This window comes from Sardina pilchardus, chromosome 6 (genome assembly GCF_963854185.1).
Source record: "Sardina pilchardus chromosome 6, fSarPil1.1, whole genome shotgun sequence".
NCBI classification, from domain to species: Eukaryota; Metazoa; Chordata; class Actinopteri; order Clupeiformes; family Clupeidae; genus Sardina; species Sardina pilchardus.
The window spans coordinates 15,941,453-15,957,739 of record NC_084999.1 but is presented as its reverse complement, the minus strand read 5'-3'; the positions used below and the strand labels follow the sequence as shown (position 1 = coordinate 15,957,739).

Genomic DNA, 16,287 nt, shown 5'->3' with positions numbered 1-16,287 from the left:
ATTGCTAAGCTGCTTAATGCAGTTAAGATATAATTACTTAATTGGCCCATTACAAGAAAGTTTCCAAACAAGCAATTTATTGCTTCTGTAGATTGCCATTATCAGTACAACAACAACAACAACAACAGAATGAGAGAACTTCAACAGGTGTTATAACTCCTGAACCCCAGGAGTCAAACAATTGAAAATCGCTGGATCAATCAGTTCATACAAGAATGTGAAGAATGAAATATGTTTACTGATGTCAGTCACCACCACTAAATAAGCATAACTTTTTTTCCCTGAGAGCTCAAACTAACCTGTACCTCAAGTTTGTGGACACCTGTTGATTTGGTCAGGACCTTCCTGTCTGAGGGTGGTTAAGACTTAGATGAGTACGGGGTACCATATCCTGTGACTGGGGCAAGCCACCCAACATGCCCGCTCCTTCTCCCTCAACCAATGTAAGCTTTAAATTGGATTGTGGAAGGTTCCGCCCTGCTTACAGCCCAACCTCTCCTCCCCTCCACTCTAGCCAGCTCTCATCAAGGATACAAGATCTGGGTCACTTCACACTGTGAAAAAAAAGTGGAGATATGGAAAATCATCGGCACTATTTTGCGTTGTTGTTCAGGAATGCAGCTTAAAGGCCAGATACATTGCTTTTGTGGAGAGAAAACTTTTTTTTATGTGACCTCCACTGATTACATTATTCTGGCCCTATGGAGACTGTCCCGGTTTGCTATTGACCCTGTGTGTTATGCAAAACAAAAACGTTTTTCTTTCTTAAAACGACAACTACTCATTTGTATAGCTGATACCCAACACAGGCCAAGCTGATGCCCAACTCAGCCCAGGACATCGGGTTTGACCAGGCCTTGGTCATATCCCTTCCTAAGTCACAGCAGTTTAGGTGTAAATCAAAGCATTCATTCAGTAATAGGTCCTGGACCTGGGATTCACAGAGGACGGGGTGCCTGATGAGGCTAGGAAGGTGGTTGGGTGCAAGGTGTTCTCATACCTAGATAACTGGGTAGCTTTCCAGCTATTCCTCATTCATTATTAAATTAGGTTATTTATATCCGTGTCGCCAACCAACTCTTTTTCCTGCTGTCTATTTTCGTCATCTCGGCGAGGTCGCTCTGACGGAGCAATGTGGACATAGCTGGGTTTTGGAGGCCTGAGTTACTGTCTTAAAGATAAATATACCCCCAGAGTGAAAGGCACTATGCAAGTTATGAACCCTGGGCACAACGTGTTGCCCTGCATACACCAGCCCCCCTTTCTGAAGTTGATTCAAAGCGTCCCTTTGGGCGGGGGAATCAGAAAAATATTCTGTTCAAGTGTTTTAAAAAGAGAGCAGGAGTGCCTACTTTTATTCTTTAACCACAACAACAGCGAAAAAACGGCAGTAAAAATGTGCTTCCTGTGACATTAGTGGAGTTTGGACCGTGCGGCGGAGACATTTGTTGCGTACACCCCACACTCCCACACAAACAGATAGCACAGATACAGGCACACTTTCTGACCTTTGCTCCTCTCCCTCCCCCTTCCCTTTTGAAGTTGTTTGTTTCCTGTGCCAATTTATAGTCTAGAGTTGAAACGTGTAAAGTTACTCGTGTGAGTTGTACTGTTTCAGTTGCGTCATGTATGCTAATGTTTGATCCTCAGGTTTTTGGTCAGGAAAGTACACGAGCCGCTTTCGTCTCTGCAGGATACTTTTGGAAGATGATGTTTCGTATGATATGGGGTTGCCTACTGGTGCCACTTGTTGGATGACTGTTTGAGAGAGTGTTGACCTCTGTCCTCTGGTTAGATCGGGACATTGTCCAAGGGGTGAAAGAGTCCATCAGGACACCCAATCTGTCACTTCGGTTGAAGTCGCGTAACTGTAGCTGAGAAGAAAGCGCGCACACACTTGAGTCTCTACAAGATGGGGTGCTACAGCCATTCCCGTGCTGCCAGTTCCTGTGAACAACCCCCCTCCTCCCGGTCAATCTGGGACTCAAACGGTTTGGGCCGAAACATTTTGTTCGCCAGTGGAGTGCAAGTGGGTGAACCTTCGTGAACAGAGGGCCAGTCCAGGCCCTAGCTGTCCTACATCTCTTGGCAGACATACAATCCCCCACCAGTACCCCTCCCTGCACCGTTACCCCCCCACCCCCATCCCTCCCCAGCGTGTATTGCTCACTGTATCCACGCTGACACAGCCAGTTCCATCACGGAAAGCGCATTAAACATTTAGCAACTCTACCTTTTCGCTCTCTCTCTCTCTCTCTCTCCCTCTCTTTCTTTCTCCCTCTCCCTCTCTCTCTTGTCTGTTTACTTGTTCTCACATAATCTGTCTCTGTCTCTCTATTGTCTCTTCCCCTTCTCTCTCTCCTCAACACATCATCTTTTTCTCTCATCTCTTTTTCTGCCCTCTGTTGCTGAGGAGTCAGGAAGCAGGAAGTAAATCCTAAAGTTAAGTTTATATCAATTGCCTGCATCATACAACCTCTGCGTCTCTGGGAGCACCAGCTCACCTCCTAGAGCAGGACTTTGACAGAAGATACCGTGGGCGATAGAGGAGGCTGGTGCGGGGGTGTGTGCTTGACGTTGGTGGCCTTCCACCCTTTAGGCGTAGCTACCATTCAGTGGGGGAGCAGAGCTTAGAAGCTCTTTTGGATACCTTACCTTTTTTTTTTTTTTTTTTTAACTGTTCACTATTTTTGTGTGCAGCAGCTAAGATGTAGCCTAAAGAGTGGCCATGACTGGCAGACAGAAAAATGTTGGTTAGTATGGGTGTACCAGGGTATAAAAAAAACGTTTAAGTTGGTGCGAATTACCACAACAGACTTCAGTTGGGTAAACGGTGGAGTCACTCTCATTGAGCTAACAGCAGTGGGGTTCAGGTGAAAGTTGAGTTTTTGACCCCGCAGTTACTTGTTTTCTTTATTTTAGCTGCTCTATGTTCTAATGCTTTGGAGGGAAGCCTGCTGGCCTGCTTATACATCGCCTTCAGCATTTAAAGGAAGCCTCACACTCCGTTAAATAGATGTCTCTTGAAGTTGTCCAAATAGCCACCAGATTTGCAGTAGTTATGTCACCTGGATTATGTGCCCCAAGTTTTCCCAGTTTAACCAAACAGTTTGTTTTAGTTCACCCCTCCACCCCCACTCCCCCAGTCTCGTTGGTACCCCTCCTGTCTTAGCCGTTTGATTTTGACTGGGGTTGGGTTGTATTTTATTTTATTTTTATGTCTTGACTCTTGTGTGAGCTCTCAATTTACCAGTGTCACTGTTTGAGCTGCCCACCCAGATGGTTCTTTATTAATAGCGAGGGGTCTGACTCAGCTCGGGGTTGAGGGGTGGATGGTGGTGGGGTGACCATCTAAAGTTCAGCAGGACTGAAAGGGAACAGGGATCAGAATGGAATGGGGTTATCACGCACTGGGTAGGCAGGCAGACGTCAGACAGAACAGAAGCCATGTCTTTGTGAGCTGTGGAGAGGGAGAAAAGAGCGAGAGAGAAAATGAAAAAAAAAAAAAAAAAAAACTTCAGTGACTCAAACTCTGGATTCCTGTATTCCTAAAGCTGCAAGCTCATTGGTGGTTATTCCAGTGCTCTGGATTCCTATTGGTGGAGAGAAGGGGGCATGTGCTGCCTCTTGAGTTGCTAGTTGCTAGTTCAAACTCTGAGGATGGAGAGCTCTCTGTAAACGGGTGCGTGTGTGAGCGCGAGAGCGGGAGGGAGAGCGAGCGGTTGGAGGCTGCAGCAGCACGAGCACTTTGAAACTTCATTTATCCTCATATGAATAATCTTTCCTCCTCTTCCTCCTCCTCACTTCTGACTCAGGCAGAGACACGAGCAGGGTGTGAGGCAATACACAACCACAAACAAGACACACACACACACACACATAGAGACAAACACACACACTCACAGCAGCCAGACAGGCAGCATGTGGGTGGTCCAGAGGAAGTGGAATGAAAGTGCTCCGCCTTTGGGCGCCAGTGCAGGAGCCACGCCAGAGGAAGTGATGCAAAATCGCTATGGTTACACACAAACCCCCTTTCCTGGGCAGTGTGTGGGGGGGGACAGGTAGATTCCCCCACCGCCCTACCCCACCCTTCCATCGACTAGTGAACTGGCGTGTTTGGGAGACAGGGGTCAGTGGGGTTGCTCAGATGGGGGTGCTGGGCGGTACAGGACAGGAATGTCCTGGTGTGATATTTCAGTTGTTGGACCAGACCGCCTCAATGGCTGCCAGGCTGCATGTGTCACAGCACCACCTCGGATAGAGCCCTCCGAAGCGACGGCGCCTGATTGGCAGGCAGGTAGCAGGATGTGTGCCATGATTTAGGGATGGTCTGAAGGTCTGAGCGAGGAACGCCGCGCCACCGGTGCCGCCGCCGAGCAGCTAACAGCCAGCGAAGGACAGAGAAGGGATTCTCCACAGATTGGAACCTCAGTTATTTATTGTGTGTTCCAGTTTCCGCTGACCCGCTCCTTGCACATACACACGAATATGCGTACACACACACACACACACACACACACACACACACACACACACACACACACAAACACACACAGAGAGGCATACAGTACACAGTGCTGTGGTTGTCTCAGCTGTGCCTGTCTCTCAGTGTGGCGGGTTTTAGAGGGCAGAGCAGGAGTGTGACTGTTCCCCTGTGACCTGCACTCACCTAGACCAGACTGCAGACACCAGTCAACTTTCTCATACACGTACACACACACATGCACACACACACACATTTTATTTTCATAGCCTTCATACGGGATATTCTTATCTACATATATAGTAACATACATGAAAGCTCACATGTACTCGCTAACAGTCAGTTATTCTGTGTTAATGTGTCTGCATTAACCTTCACCTTTAAGTGTGCCAGAACACATTGTTGGAGTCAGATATGTTTCACAGATATTGGTGAGCTGTATGACCAGCTGATGTTGGTGGTGAGTTCACTCTGGATGGTGATTTTCCCATTGTGCACTAGGATGTTGGAGCCTGTACTTGTTGGTGAACTTGCGAAGCTGTTCCTTGTCACTTCATACTTTACATATGAATATATTCAGCCTTGTGTAGGAGATACTGAGGTATCATTCCGGTGACATCTGAAGTGAGGTGTGCTATAGCGAATAATTGGTAACCAGGTGCCCCCCCCTGTCCTCAGTCATGTTAGTATGGGACATGCTTACCACCAACCCCCCCCCCATACATACACTCACACACATACACACCCCCCACCTCTGTTTTTTTGCTCATTCTCTTCCTGACTTCCACTCCTCCCACCCCTAGTTGTGTGTCCAACTTTGGCTCGGTGGCACCACTGCTCCCATTACCCTAACAGGGAATAAGATAGGGGTCGACACGGACATGAGCGGGTGGGCGGGGAGAAGCGGATGGGGGGGGGGGGTTCAGCTGTTCCATACCCTCCCAACCCCACCACCACCATCCTCACCTCCCCTCCCAACACCACTACCATCCCCATCAGCACCCCTCCTGTTCCTTAGAGACAGGGAGTGGGCTGGTCTGTTGCCATGGTGACACCCTGATTGGCAGCTGGCAGCTGTATTTGGTCAGCTGTGGGGAGGGGGGGGGGGTTGCATGGTCTGTGCGTGGTTAATTGCCGCAAATGATTGCCTCAGACACCACTTGATATATTTAACTACTGCGATTTGACACTTGCATAAGTGACAATAAATCCCGTGCAGGCACCTGTGTCTCTATAGATGAGCGTGTGCCCTTACCTATTATGTTTTATTAATACTCCCCCATTAGAGCCAACATTTATGTGAGTGCTTTGGCCAGATCACTGAGACTGAGAGGGAAAGAGGTAACAGGCAGAGGGAGGGAGGGAGGGAGGGTGAGAATAGCATTGTGGGAAGGGTTGCTGATACAGCACAAGCTACCAGGGTTTATTTATAGAGACCTCGCCGCCCAGCCCTTGGATACTGGCAGCCAATGAGCACATAGAGAAGGAGGGGGCCTCTGCCAATCAGAGCGGAGGAAGGGGGGTGTCACACTCAGGAAGTTCTCAATGTGTTCGCTTCAGCATTTAAAGGCGCAGTGTGACATTTTCTCCTCTGCTACTCGGTGGCTCGCCCTCGAAACAATCGTCATGTCCCTCCCCAGACCGAACGAGGCCAGGAGGGAGCGGGGGTGGGGGGTGGTGGGGGACTTGCCTAATTAAAACAACGCAAAAGAATCTGGGCTAAATCAAAATCATCCACCGTCCTGGTTTTTTACCCGGAGCTGAGCAGCAAACAGTCTGCCGCTCCAGTGGCCTGAGCAGCGCAGCAGTCTCCCTGTTGCTGGCCATTAGAAGAAGGAGAAGGAGAAGGAGAAGGGAAAAAAGAGAAAAGTCCCTTTCCTCCCCTTTTTTCTGCAGTGAGCTCTTGTCTTCAAAATCTTTACAAAATCGGCAGCAGCCAAAGAGTTTATTTTTTTTCTCTTTTATTTTTAATTTAAATTCAGCAAAGACTGAGAGAGAGCGAGAGCGAGAAAGAGGGCGAGAGCGAGAAAGAGGGCGAGAGAGAGAGAGAGAAAGAGAGAGAGAGAGAGAGAGAGAGAGCGAGAGCGTTGTTGTATGCTATCGATTTGACTCTCTGATAGAGTGGAGCCAGGCCCTGGCTGCAGGTCTGTATGAGCTGAGACCGACAGTCTCCGATGAATCACTAGCATGTAATGCCCCCAACAACCCCCCCCCCCCACACACACACACACACACACACGCACACGCGCGCAGGCATCACACACATGCACCTTCTCATGACCACCACCTCGACATCTCCAGCCTGAGGCCCGGCTCGGCCCTGCCCTGCCCCGGCTGGGCCTCCTCCTCACGGGCGTGTGGCGCTGGTGCAGGGTCCGTCACTCCCTGGGATTGATGGCGCTCAGATGTGTCGTTCTGCACTTTGTTTAAACTACGGCCATTGATCGGGCCGGGCTATTTGGAGTTGTAATGTGTCGTTGATAAATTTCACCCCCATCCGTCCCCGGCTGTCAGGCCCGGCCTCGCTCTCGGGGATAAAAGCTTTTCCGCCCTGTGGAAATATCCCATCAATTTCCCATCCCTGTCTGATGCTCATATTCTCCGCTTCCGCACCCTTCCGCAAAAGGCCTGCCACGTAATTACGGTAACCCCTCGGCACTAAAGACACACACACACACACACACACACACACACACACACACACAGTGAGGCAGAAAGAGACAACCTGACATGTACCGAACACACACACACCACCTCTGTGACGTTGCCACTGTTCATAAGACACTGTTCCAGAAACGCCACCAAAAAAAAAGTTGAATCCTGTAGTTAAAAATTTTATCCATCAAATATGGGACAGCATTAAATCTGCATAAGCTCGGAGTTCACCACTTAGTCTTTCCTTTTGTCTTTTGGAACACAACGCTGCGTGCGTGTCGTGTGTGTGTGTGTGCGTGCGTGTAGACGTGCACATCTATAGTTCCCCTGTCCTACATTTTGGCACCCTCACAGCACCCTCTGATGCGCACCACTTAGTTCATTCCCTAACCGTGAGCATGAATCTCTTCATTCATCCAAGATGTCTTCCTCCTCATCAACTCTTCCCTTTTAGGGCATTTATCTGTCTTTAATAGTCCCGTGTTTTTTTTTTTCACGTTTTTTTTACTCGGTAAAAGCCCTAAATTGTGTTTGGTATTTGTAGAGTAGGACTTTTAAGATCTTGCTCCCATAAACCTTGACATGAAACTAGACCCGATGACCACATTGGACCACCCTCAGGGAGAACATCTCCAGCATGGCCGAAGGACCAGGCGAGTTCTGGAGGAACTCTGCCCCTCCCAAACAGCTGTTTCTGTCCATCCCTGGCCATCAGTGCGAGAACGCATTAAATGACCCCGTGTTGCTGCTTTCTTTCTCCCCTCTCTCAAAACGGTGTGACCAGCAGCATGGCGTCCCTCGTTGGCTGTATGCACTCCAGCAAATGTGAGAGGCCAGCGAACCCTGGTTAGTTTCACCTGAGGCAGTATGAATGTATGAGGATGAGCTCTCGGAGCTGGATGGTGAAACAGGGCCTGTAAGGACCTCAGATTCCTGTTTTGTAAACTGATCAGCTGTTCAAGGAAGTTGTGTTAATAGACCCTGCGTTTGAGTGGTCGGTTCACAGTTTTCCGTGGAAAGGTTGCAGCGCGGTGCACTGTGTGTGTTCTTTCTGGTTAAGATGTTCAGAAAGGCACTCGCTCGCTGTTTCCATGAAGGTGTGGCAGTGCTGCCATGGCTCTGCCTCTCTCTCCACACACACACACACACACACACTCTCGCTTGCTCTGTGCTGGGCATGGTGACCCGGGTAATTGAATCGCTGTGCCTCCGTTGTGTGCTGGGAGGAGCAGGGAGACCTGGAACATGCTGCACTTTCACTACGAGCGCCACCACCACCACCACCACCAGCATCAGCATCACCACGGCTGCTGCTGCTGCTGCTGCTGCTGTGGTCCTCATGATGGATTAGTGAAAGATCTGGGCTATGGACTATATTCCTGGGTCTCTCCCCAGAATCCGCCCACACTCCTCATCCCCACTGTATGTCCACGTTTCCGTGTGTGAGTGTGTGTGTGTGTGTGTGTGTGTGTGTGTGTGTGTGTGTGTGTGTGTGTGTGTGTGTGTGGTGTGTGCGCGTGTGTGTGTGTGCGTGCTTCCCCTGCAGTGCAGTCCTCTTTTCCCCCACACCCATGTCAGTGTTCATGATGTGAGCTGCTCAATGGTGATATGTTCACTAAAAGAATATCTTTCTCTTTCTTTCCCTCTTCAACTACTCTCTCTCTCTCTTTCTTTCTCTTTCTCTCTCTCTCTCTCTCTGAAGGTGGAAGCAGCTCAGGATGCAAGCCCTCCTCCTCTACCCTCTGCCAGCCTGCCGCCTTGGGCTTCTCCCCCGCTGAGCCAACCATGTCGAGCCAGCACAGCCACCCCTCCTTCAACATCAACTCCATGGCCGAGCAGCAGCAGGTACCCCACCACTGCCTCCCCCTCTCTCACACACACACACACACACACACACACACACACACTCACGCACTCACACACTCACACACTCACGCAGTGACGTATGCATACAGTATCAGCCTACTGTCCCACATACTTTGGAACACAACTACAGCTCCAAGCATGTACACACATTTACCATGACCACACACACACACACACACAAACTCACTCACACAAATATATACGCACACATATATACACATATACAGTATACACACACACATACACATATTATGCAAGCAAATTATGCAAGCGTGGACACATGGAGCCATATTCACTAGAACACTATAAACAATGGTGAGTGGCTTCTGTTACGTTTGTTGCTTAAGCTAACTTGACCCACTCACTACATAAGTGTACCTACATGCACAACAAGTATGCCTAAATGCTCCCTCAAATCTGAGCATTACAGCCACGGAACAGTGTATTCAGTATGACCAGGTCGACTGCAGTGATGGCTGCTTGAGTTGCTCTCCTCACTGATGTTGATGAACCCTTCCTCCAGGTGCTGTCAGATATGACCATACTGCAGAGGAGGATTCCCCCGAGTTTCCGAGATCCCGCAAGCGCCCCGCTGAGAAAGCTCTCTGTCGATCTCATCAAGACTTACAAGCACATCAATGAGGTGAGAGGTCACCCGTCTCGCACTGGTCCCCAAGTTCCGGCTCCCGGCACGTTGAAAACAAAGGGGTGTTGTTCTGCGAGAGAAAGGCGCCCATTGGCGCAAACATTTCAGCTCCTGTACATAATGTCCGCTTAATATGCCTCTTGTCTATTTTTCTGTCCTCTCCCTTGTCTGTGCACCTTTTTTTTAACCCCCTCATCTGTTGTCCTTTCCCCCTCTTCTTCCTCTCTCCCTTCCTCTCTTTCTTTCTCTCTTTCTCTTCTCACCCTCTTCTTCCATCTTCCCCTCCCTCCCTCTCTCTCTCTCTCTCTCTCTCTCTCTCTCTCTCTCTCTCTCTCTCTCTCTCTCTCTCTCTCTCTCCTGTAGGTGTACTACACTAAGAAGAAGCGGCGTGCTCAGCAGGTTCCCCCTGAGGACTCCAGCACCAAGAAGGAGCGCAAGGTCTACAATGACGGCTACGATGACGACAACTACGACTACATCGTGAAGAACGGGGAGAAGTGGCTGGACCGCTACGAGATCGACTCGCTCATCGGCAAGGGCTCCTTTGGACAGGTGAGGAGTGCTCTGGGTACAAGAAAAAGGTTATGATATGGCATTGTAAGTGATATAGAAAGTCCTAGAATCTACTTCTATGGCAACTCAGACCAATGGCAGACAAGAAAACTTCAAGGTCAACATAGAAACAACCTGCAGTGACGTGTCTTGCCAAAAGATACTGACTTATGATTTGCTTTCTTCTTCATATATTTATGTCCCTGGAGACGACAATTTTATATGTAACTCGTCACAGAACTCCAGACACTAACCTCTCGTCCCTGTCCTGTCAGGTGGTGAAAGCCTATGACCACCACGAGCAGGAGTGGGTGGCCATCAAGATCATCAAAAACAAGAAAGCCTTCCTGAACCAGGCCCAGATTGAGCTGCGGCTGCTGGAGCTCATGAACAAACACGACACAGAGATGAAGTACTATATAGGTGAGAGAGGCTCACCTCACTGACACACAACAGCAGCAGGCCTGTTGGCCCCTGTTGCCTTTCCAGGGTTGAGGTCAACCTGATCCAAACACTCCCTATTCATATCTACTGAATGCAAGCATGTAGTGTGACCTAATACGGGAAATGTCATGTGGGCTGATTGACTGACTTCCTGTCTTTCTGGCTCTCCTGTGCTCCCTTCCTTTCTGTTCTCCTTCCTCTCCTCCCTCTCCATCTCTGCCCTCCTCCCTGTCTCTCTCTCTCCCTCTCTCTCTTTTCCTGTTCTCCCCCCATCTTTCCCCTCCCCTCCAGTCCACCTGAAGAGGCACTTCATGTTCCGGAACCACCTGTGCCTGGTGTTCGAGCTTCTCTCCTACAACCTGTACGACCTCCTGCGCAACACCAACTTCCGCGGTGTCTCCCTCAACCTGACGCGCAAGTTCGCCCAGCAGCTGTGCACGGCGCTGCTCTTCCTGGCCACGCCCGAGCTCAGCATCATCCACTGCGACCTCAAGCCCGAAAACATCCTGCTGTGCAACCCCAAGCGCAGCGCCATCAAGATTGTCGACTTTGGCAGCTCTTGTCAACTGGGCCAGAGGGTGAGGAGAGAGAGAGAGAGAGAGAGAGAGAGTGTGTGTGTGTGTGTGAGCGGAGGGTAATAAGGGCGTTAGAGTTTGTGGCCCTGTTGTGCAACACGGTAGTGTGGCCATCCACAGCGTGTGTGTGTGTGTCTCCCTCATAAGGCACCCCAAAGGCTGCATGAGTGTGTGAGTGTTTTGGCATGGGTCAGGAAGGCTTACACAACACATCCCTGACATCACACCTCTCTAACGCGGGGGGGGGAGCGGAGACCTTGAAGAGTAACTCCGGCTCAAGGATGGGAAGGGGTTAAGGTTACCAAGGGGATGAGGGAAACCATGGGAACAGGGGCAGAGAGTGCACCCGCATCCTTCCTTTGGCTTCAGAGCTGTACTGATGAGCTGCTAAAGCACCTGATTAAGTTGTCTCTCAAAAACAAGCCCCCTACTTTGCAATCCCCCCACCCTGTGTCCCCTAAAGGACCGCCATTGCAGCCCACTAAGAGGTGAAAATGGACAGCAAGAGTCTGCCTTGAGAGAATGCCTTGTGCATTACCCAGTGGTTTCTGCACGAGATGACATAAGGGTGGTGTTGTAGCCATGCCCATCAGGATGTGCTTTATAGCATGCTGGCACGGAGGGAGCACATGGTAAAAGGATCCACCCAGTGACTAGGAAATGGGCCTCTTCTCTAATGCACATCTCCAGAATAGAATCCCTCTGGTTCAGTGTGCTGCTGCTGCTGCTGCTGCTGCTCTCTCCTGCTGTTCCTGCTGCTGCACCCATTTTCATGCAGTCAGACACGGAGTCTAGTGACCTCTAGTGGCGAAAAGGCAAAACTGCACCTAAGCGGGTCCAGTCGGTTGATGAGGGTGTTTCTATGCTCATAGTTATGCGTGACGCCCCTGTAATGTCGTCTCTTCCTCTCTGCTGCGTGTTCTCCACAGATCTACCAGTACATCCAGAGCCGCTTCTACCGGTCCCCAGAGGTGTTGCTGGGGATGCCGTACGACCTGGCCATAGACATGTGGTCCCTGGGCTGCATTCTGGTGGAGATGCATACGGGCGAGCCGCTGTTCAGTGGCTCCAACGAGGTACATAAGAGCATGCCTTCGCTCACACAGTTCTGCATATCTATCTGACCACTGATCAGACCTCATTCAGAGTACTGCCTTTTTAATATTTGCTAATGATAAGGTTTCATCATCTTGGGATAATGATATTACAATGAGCCGACAGTACATCCTTTCAAATTGCCTTTAAATCTAAAGCCCCACTCAAACTGGAGTTACCTGCCCAGTTCTCTCAGATCCATTAGCATCATATTTATCTGCAAACAAGCTGTTCCTGCTTTCTAATGCATTTGAGGTTACTCATCTGTTTTGTTTTGTGTTATTTTCCCCTTTATGTGCAGTTGCATGTTTGTGGTAATATAAATGCATAGATCCACATGGGCATATGCACACCCTTTACTTAGATGTACTGTCGGCTCATTGTAGCCCATATAACTTGTCCTTTCTGGGGCACTACTGAGTTTGGGCGTGGTTAGGTGCGGAGGAGCTTCTGTCTGTCTGTATTCGTGCCTGCTGACTGACCCGTGTGCTCCGTTCGCCAGGTGGACCAGATGAATAAGATAGTGGAGGTGTTGGGGATCCCTCCCAACCACATGCTGGACCAGGCCCCCAAAGCGCGCAAGTACTTCGACAAGCTGTCTGACGGCCTGTGGACCGTCAAGAAAAACAAGGACATTAAGAAGGTACTATATCCCTCGGCTTCTGTGAGTAACACTCTGCTACTACTCCACGTTAAGTAGAATCCTCATCATCCCGCCCACCCCCCACCCACCTGTTCTACCCCACCATCCCCCACACCCATACCGCTGTCCGAAGAGGGAACGAGAGGCAAAAGACGGACAAGAGAAGACCACAAGACCACAAAAGCAGGGGCTGGGGTGGGAGTACGGGTGCATTTGGCGCGGTCAAATTTGGATGCTTATTTTGGAGCTTGAGCTACGCTCTCCTCCCCTCTGGTCACCGCCACTCTATCACCTCCCCAGTCAGAACGGGCCTCGGGCCCCAGCATCGTCATGAGCCGCCTCCTGCCTCCACACCCTTGCATCCGTCCATTGTCAATAGTTCACACTCTAACTCACCACCACCATCACATACGTGACAACGGTTTGATTTGTGAAATATATGCAGGACCTATCAGGTAAAGGGAGTGAATTGGGAGGGAAAGAGAGATAGAAAGAGAGAGGGAGGGAGAGATGGTGAAGGATGGATAGAATAAGAGAGGAACCAGAGGGAGGTGAAACAAGGTGAGCGCATTCCATGTAAAGGGTCCAGACAAAGCCATAATTCACTTGGCAAAAAGAGATTACATTGTGTCAGACCAGGTCAGCTCAGCCTGTGTGAGTGTGTGTGTGTGTGTGTGTGTGTGTGCGCGTCCATGAGAGAGAGTGAGAGAGCTTATGTGGTAAGGAGATAAATCAAGTCAGAGCAGTAAGGTGGGGTTTCCTGTTCAAACACCCTGTAGCCGATAGCCTGATGTCTTGGTGTGTATGCATGTGTGTGTTTAGAGGAGAAAGGGGTGCCCAAACCAAGTGTAACCGTAAGCGCCTCCATTCCTTGAGTGACTCTCATCCCTTCACCCCAGATGTAATCTCATCCATTTCCATCCCAGCACCATTATCCACCGAGTCCTGTAATAAATCCATAATCTCACTGAGACAATACCTGATCTGTAATCCATTGACCTTCCCTCACAGTAAACCCGATCGCCCATAGCACATCACTTACAGTAGAATGTTTTGTCATATTATTGAGATGTTTATGAATGTCCCAAGAAAGCATGTGTGATTTGATTCCTGTAACTGGTAGTCAGTGATTCCACTGAGCTTTCGTTGCTGTTGCAGTGATTTTAACGAATGGCAAATATGCTTTTATTAATCAATGTGAACACTAACATTTATCTGAGGAAGATCCAGTAGCATTTTACACATTTAGAAATAAAATAACATTTGACTATACTTAGAATCCAGTGATTTTTTTTCTTTGTATTCCGTAGCTCTCTTGTGTTGGTGGAAAATGGCTTGATGAGATTATAGGGGCTGAAAAATGCTGGGAGTGCTAATGCCATATCTCTCTCTCCCTCTCTCTCTCTTTATCCCTTCATCCATGGTCAGGAGTACAAGCCCCCAGCCACGCGGAGACTCCACGAGATTCTGGGGGTGGAGACCGGGGGTCCGGGCGGGCGGCGGGCCGGGGAGCAGGGCCACGCCCCGTGCGACTACCTGAAGTTCAAGGACCTGATCCTGCGCATGCTGGACTACGACCCCAAGACGCGCATCACGCCCTTCTACGCCCTGCAGCACAACTTCTTCAAGAAGACCACGGACGAGGGCACCAACACCAGCAGCTCCACCTCCACAAGCCCTGCCATGGACCACAGCCACTCCACGTCCACCACCAGCTCTGTGTCTAGCTCGGGTACGACCGCGCTCACACTCACACTCACACAACATCCTGTTGGGGGATGGGTTTTTTTGCCCACTAAGGTTGCTTTGTTAGTGTTTTTTTTTGTTTTTGACTCTAAATTGGCTTGGCTGTTGATTGGCCCCGGTGTGAGATTCCCTAAATATATAGCACAAGGAATCTAGCCTCTAGAATCTAGCACCTCTCCTGTGTATATTTTCCAATTACACCTGTCACCTGTGCCTGTCCACACCAGTGCCAATGCACTAAAGGCACGAGTATGGTCGCGCGTCTGCGTCGCGCGCACGCGGCACTGGTGAGCGCGTGACGAGAATTGCGTCATTTTTACGGCATGCGTTGCGTCTTTGAGTCGACCAAAATTTAAGACCGCGCGTCTCTTTCACGCGTAGACTGCGCATGTGTGAAACGGAACTGCTGTAAAGACGCCGCTCCAGTAGGTGGAGCACTTACAGAAATAACGCTTAAAACGCAGCAAACAGAGACAGAAGAACACTTAAACTGGCGTTTCCTACACGCTAACGTTGTTATATGATGACAAAACATTAGTCTTTGAGTATTTTAATAGTCAGTTGTAAACAAAGACCTCCTATGTAATCCAAGTTGTGTAAATGGACTGAAGTTCGCTCTAAATATATACTTTTATCGATTATGCTAACCGTTAGCATCTCTATGGGATTTCTCATACACATTAGCCATAAGCTAACCCATTAGTTTAGCTGTAACTTGGAATGCTAGCCAACGCGTGGTGTGCTGTGCCTGTTCTGGTGGATGATAAATGGAGAGATGTGAAGAACCAACTCATCAAACTTTTCAGCAAACATGAGAAAGTACTAGTAGTGGTGCTTCTCCTCATCTAACAGCTGCATCTTTTATGTATTTAAGTGTGGAACACTCCTTCCCTGGCTCTTCCTTAGTTCAGTGGTCGCACATCCTAGAGTATCACAGTTAATTCGTAGTGCGCCGGCGCTAATCTTGATCGGCTGGCGCGCATTCAGGACACAGACATTGGAGTATGCCTCTTATATGCGTCTAAAATGACGCACGTCAAATGTCCAGTGCCGCGTGCGCGTGACGCAGACGGAGGAGTGTGCTAGAGCCTTAACCCTACGCCGGCTGTGGGTGATGGCCATTATTTGTCCACCTTCCAGATAAATCCAGACATACAGGCTAAAACACCCACACTTGCTAGCTTTAGCTTGATGGCCACTACATGTTGACCACCAGCGGCACAATGATGTATTCCCAGCCCGGCCACCGCAGACACTTTTTGTGGCTGTAGTGCTCAGGGTTTTATGGGACGAGACGTGATAGTGCCTCACTCATGGGCTACTCTGCTTCCTGCTTCCAGGTGGATCCAGCGGTTCTTCCAACGACAACCGAAATTACCGGTACAGCAACCGGTACTACAACAGCGCAGTCACTCACACAGACTACGAGATGCAGAGTCCACAGGTATGCGGTCTTCACTCACCATTGCAGTCATCGCGGGTGGAAGTCACATTCTTCAACCGCAAGCCTTTTTGGATTAGTTTGCCATTAGCGCCTGATTTGCTAAATTCTCAAATGAAGAATCAGAAGAATAAACAAAGT

The 16,287-nt window shown here is 49.5% G+C and overlaps 1 protein-coding gene across 4 annotated transcripts in view; it reads left to right on the top strand.

Moving 5' to 3' along the window:
- dyrk1b (dual-specificity tyrosine-(Y)-phosphorylation regulated kinase 1B) overlaps positions 1-16,287 on the top strand; it is a 39,176-nt gene that overhangs the window by 21,472 nt on the left and 1,417 nt on the right. For 3 of the 4 annotated variants that reach the window (XM_062538652.1, XM_062538650.1, XM_062538649.1), the window contains exons 2-10: positions 8,841-8,983; positions 9,528-9,647; positions 10,014-10,202; positions 10,478-10,625; positions 10,938-11,224; positions 12,151-12,297; positions 12,819-12,980; positions 14,388-14,691; positions 16,046-16,149. In XM_062538652.1, coding sequence (XP_062394636.1) covers positions 8,924-8,983; positions 9,528-9,647; positions 10,014-10,202; positions 10,478-10,625; positions 10,938-11,224; positions 12,151-12,297; positions 12,819-12,980; positions 14,388-14,691; positions 16,046-16,149 — 1,521 coding nt within the window. In that variant the 5' untranslated portion in view covers positions 8,841-8,923. The remainder of the gene's footprint in view (positions 1-8,840; positions 8,984-9,527; positions 9,648-10,013; positions 10,203-10,477; positions 10,626-10,937; positions 11,225-12,150; positions 12,298-12,818; positions 12,981-14,387; positions 14,692-16,045; positions 16,150-16,287) is intronic. The other variant, XM_062538651.1, reaches the window with a different exon arrangement.